This window comes from Camelina sativa, chromosome 4 (genome assembly GCF_030686135.1).
Source record: "Camelina sativa cultivar CO46 ecotype springtype chromosome 4, ASM3068613v1".
In the NCBI taxonomy this organism is placed as follows: domain Eukaryota; kingdom Viridiplantae; phylum Streptophyta; class Magnoliopsida; order Brassicales; family Brassicaceae; genus Camelina; species Camelina sativa.
Window position 1 is genome coordinate 29,176,603 of NC_141883.1, and position 15,693 is coordinate 29,192,295.

Here is a 15,693-nt window from a genome sequence, read left to right on the forward strand (position 1 = left end):
ACACTTACATTTGCAATTGTAGAAATCAGATCAGAGATAGAGAGAAAGTAGAGAACTGTTCTTTGTCGATCTTGATGTCTTTATGATACGTCCAAAATTGTTTAGGAGTTATGTATCTCTCTGATAATGGTTTTCAAGGAAGTTTGCCAACTTCGCTTGATAACATGGAAAGAATTGAATTTCTGGATATATCTCGCAACAATTTCCACGGAAAGCTACCGAGAAGTTTCTATAGGGGATGTTATTCATTGTATATCTTGAAGATGTCACAGAACTATCTAAGTGGAGAGATTTTCCAAGAATCAGCCAGCTTTACTAATTTAAGTATTTTGTATATGGATAACAATCTGTTTACAAGAAAGATTGGAGAAGGTTTGCTGAGCTTGATCAAATTATTTGTGCTTGGCATTTCGAACAACCGTTTTCGAGGTGTTATTCCGAAGTTGTCAGGGAATGTTGTTGGACTTGATATGAGAAACAATCAGTTCTCTGGGAATATTCCACTGTAAAAAAACACTACATCGTAGTAGTCATGTCCAATCATATACCGTATAGCCCAAATGAAATCTTTAATTTATGATAACACTAAATTTGCGTCTATATCTTATCTTCAGATTTGGAAGCATTAGAAGAGAAAACGTTTAAGATCTCAATCACCATAAAATACTTCTAAAAATACGTTCACTGTTCGTTTAAAAAAAAGTACAATGAAACAAAGTATAAGAATAATCGCTTTAGTACACATTAGGTTAATAAAATAAACGGGCATATATGTAGGGGTGACAAAATGGGTAAAAACTCATAGATTTACCCTGTTTATTTATTATTTTAATAGGTATGAGTTAAGTTTTTATACTCATATAAATAAATGGGTTTTGATAGATTCGTCCAATGAGTTTGTGGGTTTAACGGAGTAAACCCATTAGGATTATGGGTTACCCATGGGTTAATCGAAAAAAACAAAAATAATATGTATATATAATATAATATATATTATGTATATATGAAGAATGAAAAACAGAAAATAATATAATATGTATATATGAAGAATGAAGACTATGAAGTTAAAGAATCTGACTGGATCATTTACGGAAGATTCAAATGTTTTTTTTAATTTTAAATTAAGAATGATTTTTATTTTAAATTAAGAATGACTTTTTATTTTGGTTTTATAGATTTTTGGCTTTAGGATTTTAAGATATTCTTTCTATTTTAATATCTAGATATTATTTTCTTAAACTTGAAAATTTTGGTTGGTTTTATAATTTATTTTATATAATATGTTATAGATTTAATATTAATTATTTTATTTATATATGGGTAATCTATATAACTCATTTAGTCATTAGGTTTTATATTATTGGGTCTGGATATATAAATTCAACCCATTATAATAAATGGGTCGGGTTGAATTCACCCACGAAAATCTCTAACTCATGTGATTATGGGTCGGGTTACCCATTTTGACACCCCTCCATATATGCATGTGGTCACATGGCTTAAATCGGTGGGTTCCTTCATTCCCGTATGTGTTTGTGTTTAACGAGTCTCGGTTCATTTTCTTCGGCGGGATAGGGATGGGTCTAAAAACAATATACATTCTGATGACTTTCAAAAACTCAACTCTATTTCATTGTATGTAAACGAAAATCAAGAAATTAAAAATAGAATGTTCCAATTATTGAGATTTGTATTATTGTATATGCTTCACGCTATTTAGGTTTTACCGTTATCATACGGAAGCTGAAATCTGAAAACTCCGAACACTATTTTGGTTTTAATTTAATTACAAGTCATAGTCAGCTCTCGATGATACGCCAGTCAAGGGACTCCAAGACCAGGAAGTTTCTCTCAACAGTATTTTCTAGATTGTTTCACTTTAGAAAGGGGCAAAAAAAACCAAACTAACGGCTACAACTCTTATTATTATTTTTTTTTATTTTTTTTTGGACAAACGGCTACAAGTCTTATATTCATCAAAATTTTCAAGTTTGAGAAATGTAAATTTCCAATATACAGTATTATATATGTAAATGTAGGGGGTAATAATAATTATGATTATGAGATTATATAACATAATAATTATGATTATATATAGAAATCCAGGGGGTAAAAAAAATATAGAAAGATAATTTACCAAACGAATCCAATAATTCTATATATTTTAATAAAATATTCCAAAGTCCAACGAGAAAAATCATTATTATTATTTTATTTTATAAATTAATCCCCTTTAGTATTTATCTTGGCATCATCGTCCTCGTTCTCGTCGTCCACCTTTTAAAAACCCTCTCAAAGGCCTCCCTTCTCTTTTAAAACAATTCATCGTAACTCTGATTCAATGGGTTTTAGCAAAGAAGAGATTAGTAAAAGCAGAAAGCTTTCGTCATCTCTATGGAGAGGAATCAAAACTGTATTCGTTTTGTTCACAATGTTCCTTTCTTTTCTCCTCGTCTCTGCTCCGATCTTTCTCGCCGTCGCCGATGCTCTCCTCCCTTCTGCTCTCCTCCACCGTCTCTCTTCGCCGGTTAATCTCTCTTCTCATCTCACCAACTACGATTTCCGTCACTCTCTCATCGATATACCCTTAATCTCAATCATTAGATCCGCCGTTATACTCTGTGAGTACCAACAAAATTCATACTTTACTAAAAAAAAAAAAAAACAGAGCAAATTACTCTGTTTTTGAAGGAAATCGAAAACTCTAGTCTGATTTTTTGTAACGTGTAAACAGGTGTTTATGGACTCTGTGACGGACCAAAACTATCTAGAGGACCGTATCTGACAATAACAATGATATGCTCAGTCTCGTCTCTAACCTACGTTTCGTTAAAAGCGGCGTTTGTGTTCGGCGAGCCACAGATCGGAGACGGCGGAGGAAGCTACTTCAGAGCGGCGGAAGTAGCTCTGTTCCTATGCTCCTCTGTTTTAGCAATAGGTCACATCGTTGTAGCGTATCGAACAAGTTGTAGAGAAAGAAAAAAGCTTCTCGTCTTCAAAATCGACATTGAAGCTGTAAGTTCACTCCTTCTTCTTCCCTTGTTAATTCCGCCGTTACATAAAATTTATTATTTACTAATTTTAATTCGATTTTGATTGATTGTCAATGTTGAATATTTTACATATTGTCATATTTGGTCCTTTCGGATTCTAGAAACTCGATGAGATTTGTCTTTCCAACTTGTTTGGTTAGGAAAAGACTCTATTATGGTTAGAAGGTTTCGGATGGAACTATGAAAGTAACAACAGAAAACAAAATTGAAGTTGAGTTTAAAGACTTTTCTTATATAGTTTTATAGGTTAGAATCTCATGTGGAAACCGTGTGTAACCTAATTTTCTTCGTCTTTATTCATTTTAATTATAAAAATCCGACAGAACACGTCACGCCTCACGCATGCTTCATGATTTTGTTCTCATCGAGACAAATCTATCATCCTCTTTTTTAGTTTATAGTTATCGATATTTTAATATTATCCAATGGGAAAACTAATAGGGTTTATGTGGGTTTTGATTGATCCGTTTTTTCAGGTTTCGGCTTGTAAAAACGTGTACCCGAGATATCAAAAGATCCTACAACAAGAGAGACTCCAATAGAGACGTATTTTTTTCAGGAGAATCACAACACTTGTAAATATGTATACGCACACATACCTCAACATGTAAATATAGTTATTATGAATACGACGTATAAATGTAGCTTCTTCGTTGACCCATCAAATCCTTCGCTTTTAAGTTTCAGGTAACCAAACCTAAATCTTATCCTCTTCTAATTTTCTTGCTTACGTACGTATAAGTATTCTTATTCCTTTATTGAATAAAATTGATTTCTATAAGTGTGTGTTTGTTAGTATTATTTAATTGGGAAGTGATATAATGGACGAACCAAAGCTGAGTGCCCTTTTTGCTGATAATGTTTGTTTATTTGGTTAACAGAAGGATCCAAAGCGGAAGGAACAAATCAGGAATGGAGATTATATATAACATATGCTTTGTTTTTATATGAGACAACTCATATGTATTGGCAGTTGTTAGCTTTAACATTAGATTAGTTAGGGCGATTTGTAAATAATCCAAGAGTTCATCAATAACAAAGGAAGCCTGAGGCATTTTTTTTTGTTTTTGTCTCTCCGTTTTATATACATGTTTTTATGTTTGTGTTTTAATTGTTGGTTTTGATATATGTTTGTAATTGTAAGCATAATAAAGCACATAGTATGTGATCTGTCCGCGTGAATTTCTTTATACGTCACCAAAATTTTTATATACAAATCGTAAAGCAACCTACCTTTTTACGATCATTATCTTTAACTTACATTCTAGATATTTGGATTAATCAAAGATGTCTCAGTTTTTTTTAATAATCAAATTAGAAAGTCTTTGTGTATTCGTATGAAACTTCAAGTCCTCTTAAGTTCACTGAATTTTTCTTTATTTTATTCGTATTTCTAATTTTTTATTGCAAACGCTAACTTTCTACGTTATCGTGTTTTTAAGTTATAACTTTAGACTGTGGGGATGTCTATAACAAAACCTTACCAAGCATAAGGAGAAATAGATCCAAATTCGGTTTGATTACTAGAACCAAACACCGATTTAAAAGCTGAGCGGCATTGTAGTTTCAGTTAGCCAGTTCTACCTTTATAGTTTGATTATAAAAAACCTTTGGAATTGAAATGTATGAAAATGGAAGAACTCAAACCGAAACAACTTTGTATTTTGAAAATCATTCAAATTAAGATATTCTATATGATAAACACACCAAAACCAAAGTATTGGCCTAAATATACCAAACTAAATGTTTTTTGACTACTAGACAAAAATTGGAAAAACACGATTTAAGAGGCATTTTGAAGTTTCGGTGTAATGGGCTTCTATAAATGGGCTTTATGGGGACAGAACTTTTAACTGGGACCAAAGTCTTTTCTATATTGTGAAATAGACAAAAGAAATCCTAAAAAACAAAAGAAAACAAAAGAAAGAAAATACCTTAAATACAGACACCTACCATAAGGACGAAAGAGAGAGTGCAACGTCATTAAAAAGTAGCGACACCACAAAAGAAAAAAAAGGGTAAAGAGAGAGACCAATCACAGGAGATAACGCTGAGATAAGGCTTCTTACATTTACCATCACATATAAACATAACGTCATTATTATTCTAAAAAAAAAAAAAAAAAAAACTATATGTTATAACATTGGAATCATCAGTCTCTAAGCAGTAGTATCACACCAAACTCAAATATGGCTACTACCACTGCAGCAGCAGCCTCAGGTATCTTTGGGATCCGGATTCAAGATCCTAGACCTGGAACCGGTAGGGTCCAAGCCCGGTTTGGGGGGTTTAATTTCGGAAAAAAGGAACCTGCTCCACCCCCAAAGAAGTCAAAGCCGGTCCAAGACGGGTTTGGGGGGTTTAGTTTCGGGAAAAAGAAACCAGCTCCACCGCCAAAGAGGTCAAAGCAGGTCCAAGACGACGGAGACAGACTAGTCTGGTTCCCTGGCGCAAACCCGCCTGAATGGTTGGACGGATCGATGATCGGAGACCGTGGTTTCGACCCTTTCGGTTTAGGTAAACCGGCTGAGTATCTTCAGTTCGATTTCGACGAGCTTGACCAAAACCTTGCCAAGAACGTGGCGGGTGACGTCATCGGGGTCATCCAAGAGTCGTCGGAGATCAAAGCGACGCCGTTTCAACCGTACACTGAAGTCTTTGGGATCCAACGGTTCAGAGAATGTGAGCTGATCCATGGAAGGTGGGCCATGCTTGGTGTTCTTGGCGCCCTCGCCGTCGAGGGTCTCACCGGAATCGCATGGCAAGACGCCGGAAAGGTGCACTCATATAGTCGTCACTAATATAGCTTCCACGTGGACAATCGTGCGTCACTCGTTGGAATTAAAATTTGTTAAATTAAAAAAAAAAGTAAAATATGAGGCATAGGTGGAAACATGCATGCAGATTTAGAACCAAAAGCTTAATGTTAGGGGTTTAACTTAATATATTGCGGTTTATCAAATTTTTAAAAATTGGTATGTTGTTCCTCGTGTTATTATGAATCTTGGTTCGGTATTGGATTGATGCATTCCGGTTTGGTTCGTCTTAGGTTGAATTGATGGAAGGGTCGTCGTATTTGGGACAGCCATTGCCGTTCTCGTTGACGACGTTGATATGGATAGAGGTGTTAGTGGTCGGGTACATCGAGTTCCAACGTAACGCTGAGCTTGAACCGGAGAAACGGATTTACCCGGGTGGGTATTTTGACCCGCTGGGACTCGCGTCTGACCCAGAGAAGTCGGATACATTGAAGCTGGCGGAGATAAAGCACTCTCGTCTCGCCATGGTCGCATTTCTCATCTTTGCTCTTCAGGCGGCCTTTACAGGCAAAGGCCCCATCAGCTTCCTCGCCACCTTTAGCAGTTAAGGGATGAGCCTTTCTATCTTTATTTTATCCAAAAAAAAACATATCTTATACTTTTAAAACTGTATTATGTATGTTATATCAGAGGTACGTCGTTTATTTGTTTGGTGTTGTTGGAACTGGTTTATCGTATGTTGATCTTGTGTGTAAAGCAGGCTTGGTTGAGTTTATACTTCGCTGCAATTACAATCACATATTATTCTCTTTAATACTTGTTTGATGTGATGATACTAATCATTAGTAATCATCTGATACGTGACAATCTCTTTAAAAAAAAAATCGCTAGCTACCTAAATGATAAAATTGCCGTAAGAACTCTGTCAAAACAAAAGTTATGTAATTATATTGAACGATGTTGTTAAAACAAACCAAAATCTAATGAAGTCATCATACATAACATATTGCATATATCCATCATTCATTTTGATTGAACCCACAAAAGACCCGATGGTGTAACTTGTGAGAGCAACCTTGTTGGGCTAGAGGGTAGCTAGTTGGCCTACACGGAATTAGTATCTAGGCATTTTTAAAAGATTATCATACCAAAACTCGATTTAGTTGACCATTCAAATAATGGCTTGACTTGATTTTTTTCCTTTACAATAAACAAACTCCTTGTCGTACTCTTAAAGACAATATGATAGACTGTATAATTTGTGTTGTTGGTAAAGATAGGATATGACATCGGAGCCAAAAGAAAAGCAAAGATATCATATATTTCTTGATTATTAAATAATAGAAGGGAGAAAACTATTGTTAAGTTTTGCATGATTACTCATAATATACATGTACATTATATTTGTTACTTTTATAACACATGAAGAAAATTACAATTTCAAGATTTTCTTGAAATGAATAGACAAAAATAAGGAATAAAGAAAGTGTAAGATTAAGAAAGCAATAAAATATACATGAATATAGAAAATGCGATTGGTGAAGAGTACACGTTGTCCAACTTTTCTGGGCTGAGGAAGAAAAATAAAAGTGAATAATTGAGAAAAGACGTAATACCTTCCCCATCCACATTATTTTTCATTTGCTTAACTGCAGAACAAACACCAAATTCAACCCAATCAAGTTTTGATTCGTGTCTATACAGAGAAGAGAGTTTGAATTGTTCTGTCTCGGATTTTGTTATTTTTCTTGTAAAGATCGAAAACTCTGTTCAGCAGATTTTGAGTTCTTGATTTGATGGGGAGGTTGTTTGTGGTGAATCTTGAAGGGAAGATCTATAGCTGCAAACACTGTAAGACCCATCTTGCTACTTATGAAGACATTATCTCCAAGGTTTTTTTGTCTCTTTTCTTGTCCCTTTTCTCAGTTCTTTGACTTTTGTTTCTGGAGATTATTTATTATGCTTTTGTGATTAATCTGTTTTTTGTTGCTGTTGTTGTTGTTGTTGTTGTTCTGCATGCTTATCAAATTTGAGTGAATTATATAATGATAGATAGTTCTCTAGAAGAGATGTGGTTGTGTGTTGATAAGCTTTAGTCATGACTCATGAGAAATACTTGATTCTTCTTTAATGGGATCATGCTATTTAAGAACAATTGTAATTTTGAAAGCTTTCAGAATTTTGAATTTTGAGTTACTACATTGTTGAAGCAATGGTTCAATTTGCCTATTAATCAGATAATGATTTCATTGGTTGTAAAATTCAAATTATAGTTGTGATCGTTGAGCTCCCCTTGAGCTGATGATCTAATCATCTGAAAACTGATTTGATCGTTTTTTATTCTCCTTGTGGTCTAAGATAGGTTATCTTTATGCTTCTTGAGAATAAAAGATAGTTGAAGCTACTGAGCTTTCCCTGATTCTGCATTTGTTGTTGCTTGAGCTAACACTGTTTGTTGTGTGTTTTATGTTTCTTGTTTAGTCTTTTCACTGCAAGAATGGCAAAGCTTATCTCTTCAATAAGGTGTAAGTGTTTCTTATTTCTAAGCAACCTCATGATAATGATCATCATCCAATACTTGCTAAATTGTGATGGCTTTTCTGATGATCTGGTTTAGTGCCAATGTTTCAATGGGAGAGACTGAAGAAAGACTAATGATGACTGGAAAACATACTGTGGCTGACATTTTCTGTGTATCTTGTGGATCAATCGTTGGTTGGAGATATGTAAGCTAGACAGATATCAACTGTTCTAATAAGAACCTATCCGTGTTCGATTCTTCGGGTGGTTAATAACTTTTAAGTTGTGTTGTTCTGTTGTTTACCAGGAGACTGCTCATGAGAAAAATCAGAAGTACAAAGAAGGAAAATCTGTTCTTGAAAGGTTATATATCCAACATATCAGGACTTGAGTAACAAGAACACTGGGTTTTGATTTTTGAAATTGTTGTCCTGACAGATTTAAGATATCGGGTCCTGATGGGAGCAACTATTGGGTGAGTAGCCATGGAAGGCATATTGGTGGAAGTGATGCAGATGATGCTTGAAACCATCTCTCTCTGATTTGTCATTTGCTGTAAATGTAAATTCTTCAACCTCCAATCCAAATTGTTGTAATAAGACTAACAAAAACCTCCTTCTCTTTCATTATTTACCTCTCAGTAAATAAAAAACTGATTATGTGTAATGAATGATTATATCATGGTTTCCTGTGAAACCATCTTAAACATTATATACTTCATTACAATAAAGGTTACTATATACATCCTCTAAATTTTTTTTTGTATCATGTGTTTTTTTTTTTTTTTTTTTTTTTGCTAAAAATGTAAATATTTCATTAAAATGAAAACAGTCCAGGTTTACAATCAATGATTATAAACCTATGCAAATGGTCCCATGGCAAAAAAAGTAAAAACATGGAAGCATAAATTGTAGTACACAGATTTCGGTCCATCCACTCGACCAAAGCGTTAAAGGTGAAGGAGTTAGATGAAGCGATGACGATTTTGAAGTTCTTCCTAGATAAGTAGTTGAAGTAGAAGGTTGACTGCAACTTGAAAACACCAAATTGTGCTCAACTCTTACCACTAGATGACCTCCAATGGGCCGAAATTGTGCTCGACACCAAATTGTATCATGTGTTTTACTAAGCAAAAATGTGGTAAGGGGCGTTGGGTACGAACAAAAAAAAGTGTAAAAGAGTTTGATTGACAAGATAATTAGGGGAGAAAATCAATGAGAATAATGTAGACGAGACTTTGACATTTTATTTTTCTTTCACTTTTATCAGTCAACGCAAAGATTTTGAAAGTCAACAGTCTTTCTCCATTTGGACCAAACGACTTGCTTGAACCATCAAAATGCATCGGCCAGTCGGACAGAACTCGGAAAGCTAAACGGGTCGTAAAAATATGTCGAATGCTAAAGTTTGGAGGCCTATATATAAGAATATTAAAGGTGAGAAAATGTGGTTTTGGTCAACAAATCCTTTAACCAATGGTGGCTTAGTGCTTACTGACCAAACCCACAAAAAGTCAATTGATCAGTCTTCTTTGCGATGTTAGGCTTGGCTTGTTTCTTCCTTTTCTGCTAACTACTACACTTTTTTCCCCCCAAAGTGTAGTTAGCTGAGATAACACATTGAGATTAAAACAAAGAATAGTCGAATGGAGTTGGACCGGTTGACCATTTGCTCTCCTTAAATCCATCATCTTCACACACATCAATTCTTAAAGAAAAGTACTATCATTTTGAGATATTTTTCTAACATGGAGAGCTTCTTCATCCTCCGTTGCTTCTTCTTCTTCTTCTTCTTCTTCAATGGATCATTTGCTGCTGGAGGCAGGTTATGGAGTATAAGGGAGATGTCGGAGATGGCTGGTTATGGGGAACACAAACTCTCCTCTGTAGTTATAACCGGTTCTGTTCTTTGCAACACCCCTGTTTCAGGTATTCTCTGTTAGGATTCCACATCAAAAGTTGGATGTCTTTCAGTTGGAAGCTCATGAACCTTACTAGCCTCTACACTACGTCGTCCAAGTCTAAATGCTTTCTGTTTACATGATCTTATAGGTGCAACTGTTGCTATTAAGTGTCACACTGGATTCAAAAAGAGATCAAAATGGGTAAAAGGTGTTACTGATGACTCTGGAGAATTTGTCATTCATCTTCCTTCTCATCTACACGCAATTCCGCAACTCGAAAAGGCTTGTTTCGTCAAACCAATACATGTGCCTAAGCACTATCACAGATGTTATCACCCTTTCTACAAATCCAATACACACAAAGGCATCAAACTCCTTTCCTCAAGAAACGGCTTCCGTGTGTACTCCACAGGGACGATCAGGCTACATGGACACAGTTCAAAAACATCATTCCAACCTCATAAAACCGACATGTAAACGCAAGTTTTAATCAAAACAAAAAAAATGAAAAAACAGATACTTCATCTTGTGTATTTTGTGGTCCTCACTTGTTTAGCTGGCGCCTAAGTCACAGAACCGAGTTGAGTCTCTTTACATTGTTTATCAGTTTCACACAGTGTAATTGCATCTCATACTTTTGCATATGACCCAAATGAAATGTTAGGAAGCACAAAACAAAACTAAATTTACCATAACCACATAACCAAAAAAACAGACTAAATTAGGCGAGATAACAGCCAAAGAATTGTCCTACATGCATTGCATATTCTGAAACACATTAAAATAATCTAAACAAAATATTACTGCAAACGCAACTCGACCAACTTTTATAAGTCAGAGACCCAAGGTCGACGTGATGTAGACGAAGTATGCATGATTTCGTTTCGTTAATTGACGAATTCATAAATAAACATCAAACATAACTACTAAAAAGGCTGATGATCATAATTCATAAAGAATCTATATTATCAATATCAACTAAGTGAAAAAAAAAACAAAGAAAGACTACAAAATCCAAATGTAATAATACTTTTGGACATATAACAGAATACTATCTTACTAGATTAAGGCCCGTGCTAGAGCACTGATTGAAATTCATTTTATTTATATTGTAATTTTTATATAAAATATAATTTATGTGATTGTTTTTAAAAGTTTTTTTGTATAAAACATTATGCAATAAAATCATATGCTAAATATGATGGCTTGAAAAAAGATACCTATTTTGTAAGTTTTATATTGTTAATGATTCTAGATAAGTATCCGTAATATAACACTGGTTAAATTTTATTTTATACAAAATTTTGTATATTTTCGATTTTAAAATAAACTTTTAATATGTTGTATTAGATTATATTTGTGAAGTTATTTCAACAATGTATATTTCATCATGACTTGAATGTCATTATAAGACATAATATTGTAAATTTGAATTTAAATATTCAAATTTTGACCCGTTACTCAGTAAATTTTTTAATTCAATAGATATTATTTCTAAAGAATAATATTACTAAAGCTTGAATATTTTATAGATTGAACCATTTTATATTTGTTTTTAAAAATTCAACTTATGGTATATCCGAAAATAAAACTATTTTTTTAATTATAATAAATAATATGATAATTTATTTGTTTTACAAAATAGACTCATATATAAAAATGTGTGGTGAAATATAATGATAATTAACAAATTAATATGTTAATTTAGATATCAAAAGATTTTATTTGATGAATAATTTAATAAAGGAAATTAATAAGGTAAGTTAGATGATTCTCTTTAAGATTTTTAGTATAACCTATTTGTAACCAATTAATCTATCATTAACCTATTTGTAACAAACTTATTAAAATTATATAGTGTACAAAATAATGTTGTGTACTTCCGTTTTATTATAAAGGGGATTTCTTAGACTAATACAAATTTCACCTAAAAAGTGTAAAAAAAGAAAGATCTTTACTAAATTAAAGAATCAAGAACCAAGACTAAAAAAAGTCTAAAATTAAGAATTTCTCTTTTTAGTTATTTAACATATATCTCTTTTTCTTCCCTAAGAAATGAAGAAATGATACGAAATATAAAAAAGAAATTATTTTTTGATTTTAGAAAAAAAACAAAAAAAAAAAAAAGAGGAAAAACGAATAGGTAAGAATTAGGAAATTATTCAAAAGAGTCGGAAAAAAAATCAAAACAGAGGAGACAAACGATCCCGCTTCAAAGCCTCCTCTTTTATAGGAAACTCTCTCTCGTCTTCTTTCTCCTCTCAATCTCTTCTCAATCCCCAAATCTCAGTTCTTCGAATCCCACGAACAATCAAACAATCCTTGGATTCGAAGACACAAACCCTAATTTTTTTTTTCTAACAATGGGGAAGGAGAAGAAAACAGAGTCGTATAACAACGACAGCGGTAGTTACAATTACAAGATGTTCAAATGTTTCAACCGTAAGTTCAAGATCAACGAAGTCACACCCACCGACGACGTCCGCGACGCTTTCTGCCAATTCGCCGTCTCCAATGGCGGAGGAAGCGTCGACGGAGATTCGAGCGACGGAGACGGATCATCCGGCGTAATGGGCGCAGAGCAGCTCTGTTCTTTCCTCGATGACCATCAAGGCGAAACAGGAACCACCGTCGAGGAGGCTCAACGTTTGATCGACGAGGTTATACGACGTAGACACCACGTCACGCGTTTCACCCGTCACGGCCTTGATCTCGACGATTTCTTCAACGTCCTCTTCTACGAAGATCTCAACCCTCCCATTACCCCTCACGTAAGGATTTAAAAACCAAATCTTTCTCAATGCCCACCAAATAAAAAATCGAAACTTTTTGGTTTTCAAAATTTGTGTGTGTTTGATGGAGACAGGTGCATCAAGACATGACAGCTCCATTGTCACATTACTTTATATACACAGGACACAATTCGTATCTTACAGGGAATCAACTAAGCAGCGATTGTAGCGAAGTCCCTGTCATCAAAGCCTTGCAAAGAGGTGTTCGAGTCATCGAGCTTGATCTTTGGCCTAACTCTACTGGAACAGATATCAATGTCCTTCACGGAAGGTATAAGCCTTGATGTTCTTCTTCTTGTTCTGTCTCTTTATTCAAAACACATTTTCAGAAACCGCGGCTTTCTTGAATTTTCAGAACGCTTACAACGCCTGTACCGCTGATCATATGCTTGAAATCGATAAGAGATCACGCGTTTTTTAGCTCGCCTTATCCGGTTATCATCACTTTAGAGGATCATCTTACATCTGATCTTCAAGCCAAAGTTGCTGAGGTAAAATTCATATATATGATCTATCTTGTGAATCAATCAGTTTGGTTTTGATGTTGTTTGAATCTTTCTTTGTCTTTTTTTTTAGATGGCTACGCAGATTTTTGGGCAGATGTTGTATTACCCTGAATCAGATAGCTTATCGGAGTTTCCTGCTCCTGCTTCATTGCTTCATCGGATAATCATCTCAACCAAACCGCCTAAAGAGTATCTCGAATCGAGGAACCCGATCGTTAAACAGAAGGATAATGTATCTCCATCGTCCGAGGACGAAACACCTAGAACAGAGGAGGTACAGACACTAGAGAGTATGTTGTTTGACCAAGATTGTGAAAGCAAGGTAACAAAAAAAAGGAACTTAATTCATATAAAAAGGATCATATTATATATACATTGTTTGTTGTTTTATAATTTAGTTTGTGAGTTTTGAATTAGAGTGATAGTGATCAAGAGGATGAAGAAGCTAGTGAAGATCAGAAACCGGCATACAAACGGTTGATCACTATTCACGCCGGGAAACCAAAGGGAGCGGTGAAAGAAGAGATGAAAGCTGTGGTTGATAAAGTGAGACGTTTGAGTTTAAGCGAGCAGGAACTTGACAGGACTTGTTCATCCAATAGTCAGGATGTTGTAAGGTGATACGAATTTTATATCCCATCCGAACCCTTTTTATACGCTAGGGTTGCAACTTGATCTCTTTATGTTTTTCTAGGTTTACACAGCGGAATTTGCTTCGGATATACCCAAAAGGGACAAGATTTAACTCCTCCAACTACAAACCGCTTATCGGTTGGACTCATGGAGCGCAAATGATTGCATTCAACATGCAGGTAATAACAAACTACGCTTTATAAGGTCTATGGATAGATATCGTGACTCTTAAGCTACCTCTGGTGATGGATAAAGTCTTTATACACAAAAAGACTATGAATGATCTATGAATAACAAATGAAACATTTGGTGATCTATAGGGGTATGGGAAATCTCTGTGGTTGATGCACGGCATGTTTAGAGCCAATGGAGGTTGTGGTTATGTCAAGAAACCTAACTTCTTGATGAAGAAAGGGTTTCACGACGAAGTCTTTGACCCTAGGAAGAAACTCCCTGTGAAAGAAACGTTAAAGGCAAGAAAACAACAACCTCTACATATACATGTAAGATGATGTAACATTTTAAGTGTCACTATAGCCTCATCTTTTTGCCGCGGGTTTTACAACAGGTGAAAGTGTATATGGGAGATGGATGGCGTATGGACTTTAGTCACACTCACTTTGACGCATATTCTCCTCCTGATTTCTACACTAAGGTAATGATCAATTTTACATATAGGGTCTATTTTTGTAACAATCTTTAATTAAATTCCTCATAAAGCTTATTAGTTTGCTGACTTATGAGATTTGTAGATGTTTATAGTGGGTGTACCAGCGGATAACACGAAAAGGAAGACAAAAATAATCGAAGACAACTGGTACCCAATTTGGGATGAGGAATTCAGTTTCCCATTGACCGTTCCAGAGCTTGCATTGCTTAGGATCGAAGTAAGAGAGTATGATATGTCGGAGAAGGATGATTTTGGGGGACAAACATGCTTGCCTGTTTCAGAATTAAGACCGGGGATTCGATCTGTGCCTTTGTATGATAAGAAGGGTGAGAAAATGAAATCAGTACGGCTTCTTATGCGTTTCATCTTCGAATGATTTGGCTTAATAGAAATGTGTGTCTCTGAGAAAGGATCTGCACCATTTCAAAAAGGATTTGAGATATTGTATAATGTAGCTTGAATGATCGAATTGATCTTCGCTCTGATATCTCCAAAAGTGTATTTACCTACCATATTGAAGAAAATATAATTTATATAGAGGCTATATATTTTTTTCAGTATGTAAAATCTAATGTAAGATGATTATCCATATATACTTGCAAGTTTTTCATAATTGAGATGTACATAACTTTTACTACAGGGGTGAGGATATATCTTTGGAAAAATTAAACTCTATATTCAATTTAATTCCATCTACTTTAAGGAAAAACAAAAAAAAATTGTTTTTATAATTCCTAGTACTAAACGAAAAAGGAATGGTGCATGTGAAGGATATATATATATACTTTGTAGTATATATATATATATATATATATGATAAGGTTTTGTAAGAATAACACCAATTACATCGTCAAAGA

The 15,693-nt window shown here is 34.5% G+C and overlaps 5 protein-coding genes across 5 annotated transcripts; all 5 read left to right on the forward strand.

The window, feature by feature from the left end:
• The first annotated feature begins 2,243 nt into the window (after positions 1 to 2,243).
• LOC104782475 (uncharacterized) lies at positions 2,244 to 4,116 on the forward strand. The gene is made up of 4 exons (XM_087511761.1): positions 2,244 to 2,621; positions 2,735 to 3,015; positions 3,530 to 3,740; positions 3,935 to 4,116. Exons 1-3 carry the CDS (start codon positions 2,342 to 2,344, stop codon positions 3,593 to 3,595), a joined length of 627 nt encoding a protein of 208 aa, XP_087367887.1. The 5' UTR covers positions 2,244 to 2,341; the 3' UTR covers positions 3,596 to 3,740; positions 3,935 to 4,116.
• Positions 4,117 to 4,956: 840 nt separating this feature from the next.
• LOC104782476 (chlorophyll a-b binding protein CP29.3, chloroplastic) lies at positions 4,957 to 6,626 on the forward strand. Its single transcript, XM_010507414.3, has 2 exons — positions 4,957 to 5,830; positions 6,103 to 6,626. The coding sequence occupies exons 1-2, from the start codon at positions 5,243 to 5,245 to the stop codon at positions 6,418 to 6,420; spliced, it is 906 nt and encodes a 301-aa protein (XP_010505716.2). The 5' UTR covers positions 4,957 to 5,242; the 3' UTR covers positions 6,421 to 6,626.
• Positions 6,627 to 7,175: 549 nt separating this feature from the next.
• On the forward strand, positions 7,176 to 9,062 carry LOC104782477 (protein yippee-like). The gene is made up of 5 exons (XM_010507415.3): positions 7,176 to 7,704; positions 8,294 to 8,337; positions 8,430 to 8,538; positions 8,640 to 8,695; positions 8,771 to 9,062. Exons 1-5 carry the CDS (start codon positions 7,609 to 7,611, stop codon positions 8,856 to 8,858), a joined length of 393 nt encoding a protein of 130 aa, XP_010505717.1. The 5' UTR covers positions 7,176 to 7,608; the 3' UTR covers positions 8,859 to 9,062.
• Positions 9,063 to 10,004: 942 nt separating this feature from the next.
• LOC104782478 (uncharacterized) lies at positions 10,005 to 10,879 on the forward strand. The gene is made up of 2 exons (XM_010507416.3): positions 10,005 to 10,260; positions 10,384 to 10,879. Exons 1-2 carry the CDS (start codon positions 10,080 to 10,082, stop codon positions 10,710 to 10,712), a joined length of 510 nt encoding a protein of 169 aa, XP_010505718.2. The 5' UTR covers positions 10,005 to 10,079; the 3' UTR covers positions 10,713 to 10,879.
• A 1,406-nt stretch (positions 10,880 to 12,285) lies between these two features.
• LOC104792863 (phosphoinositide phospholipase C 6) lies at positions 12,286 to 15,449 on the forward strand. The gene is made up of 9 exons (XM_087511762.1): positions 12,286 to 13,006; positions 13,102 to 13,298; positions 13,383 to 13,518; positions 13,604 to 13,855; positions 13,951 to 14,150; positions 14,228 to 14,345; positions 14,487 to 14,639; positions 14,735 to 14,821; positions 14,919 to 15,449. The coding sequence occupies exons 1-9, from the start codon at positions 12,599 to 12,601 to the stop codon at positions 15,210 to 15,212; spliced, it is 1,845 nt and encodes a 614-aa protein (XP_087367888.1). The 5' UTR covers positions 12,286 to 12,598; the 3' UTR covers positions 15,213 to 15,449.
• Positions 15,450 to 15,693: the final 244 nt, after the last annotated feature.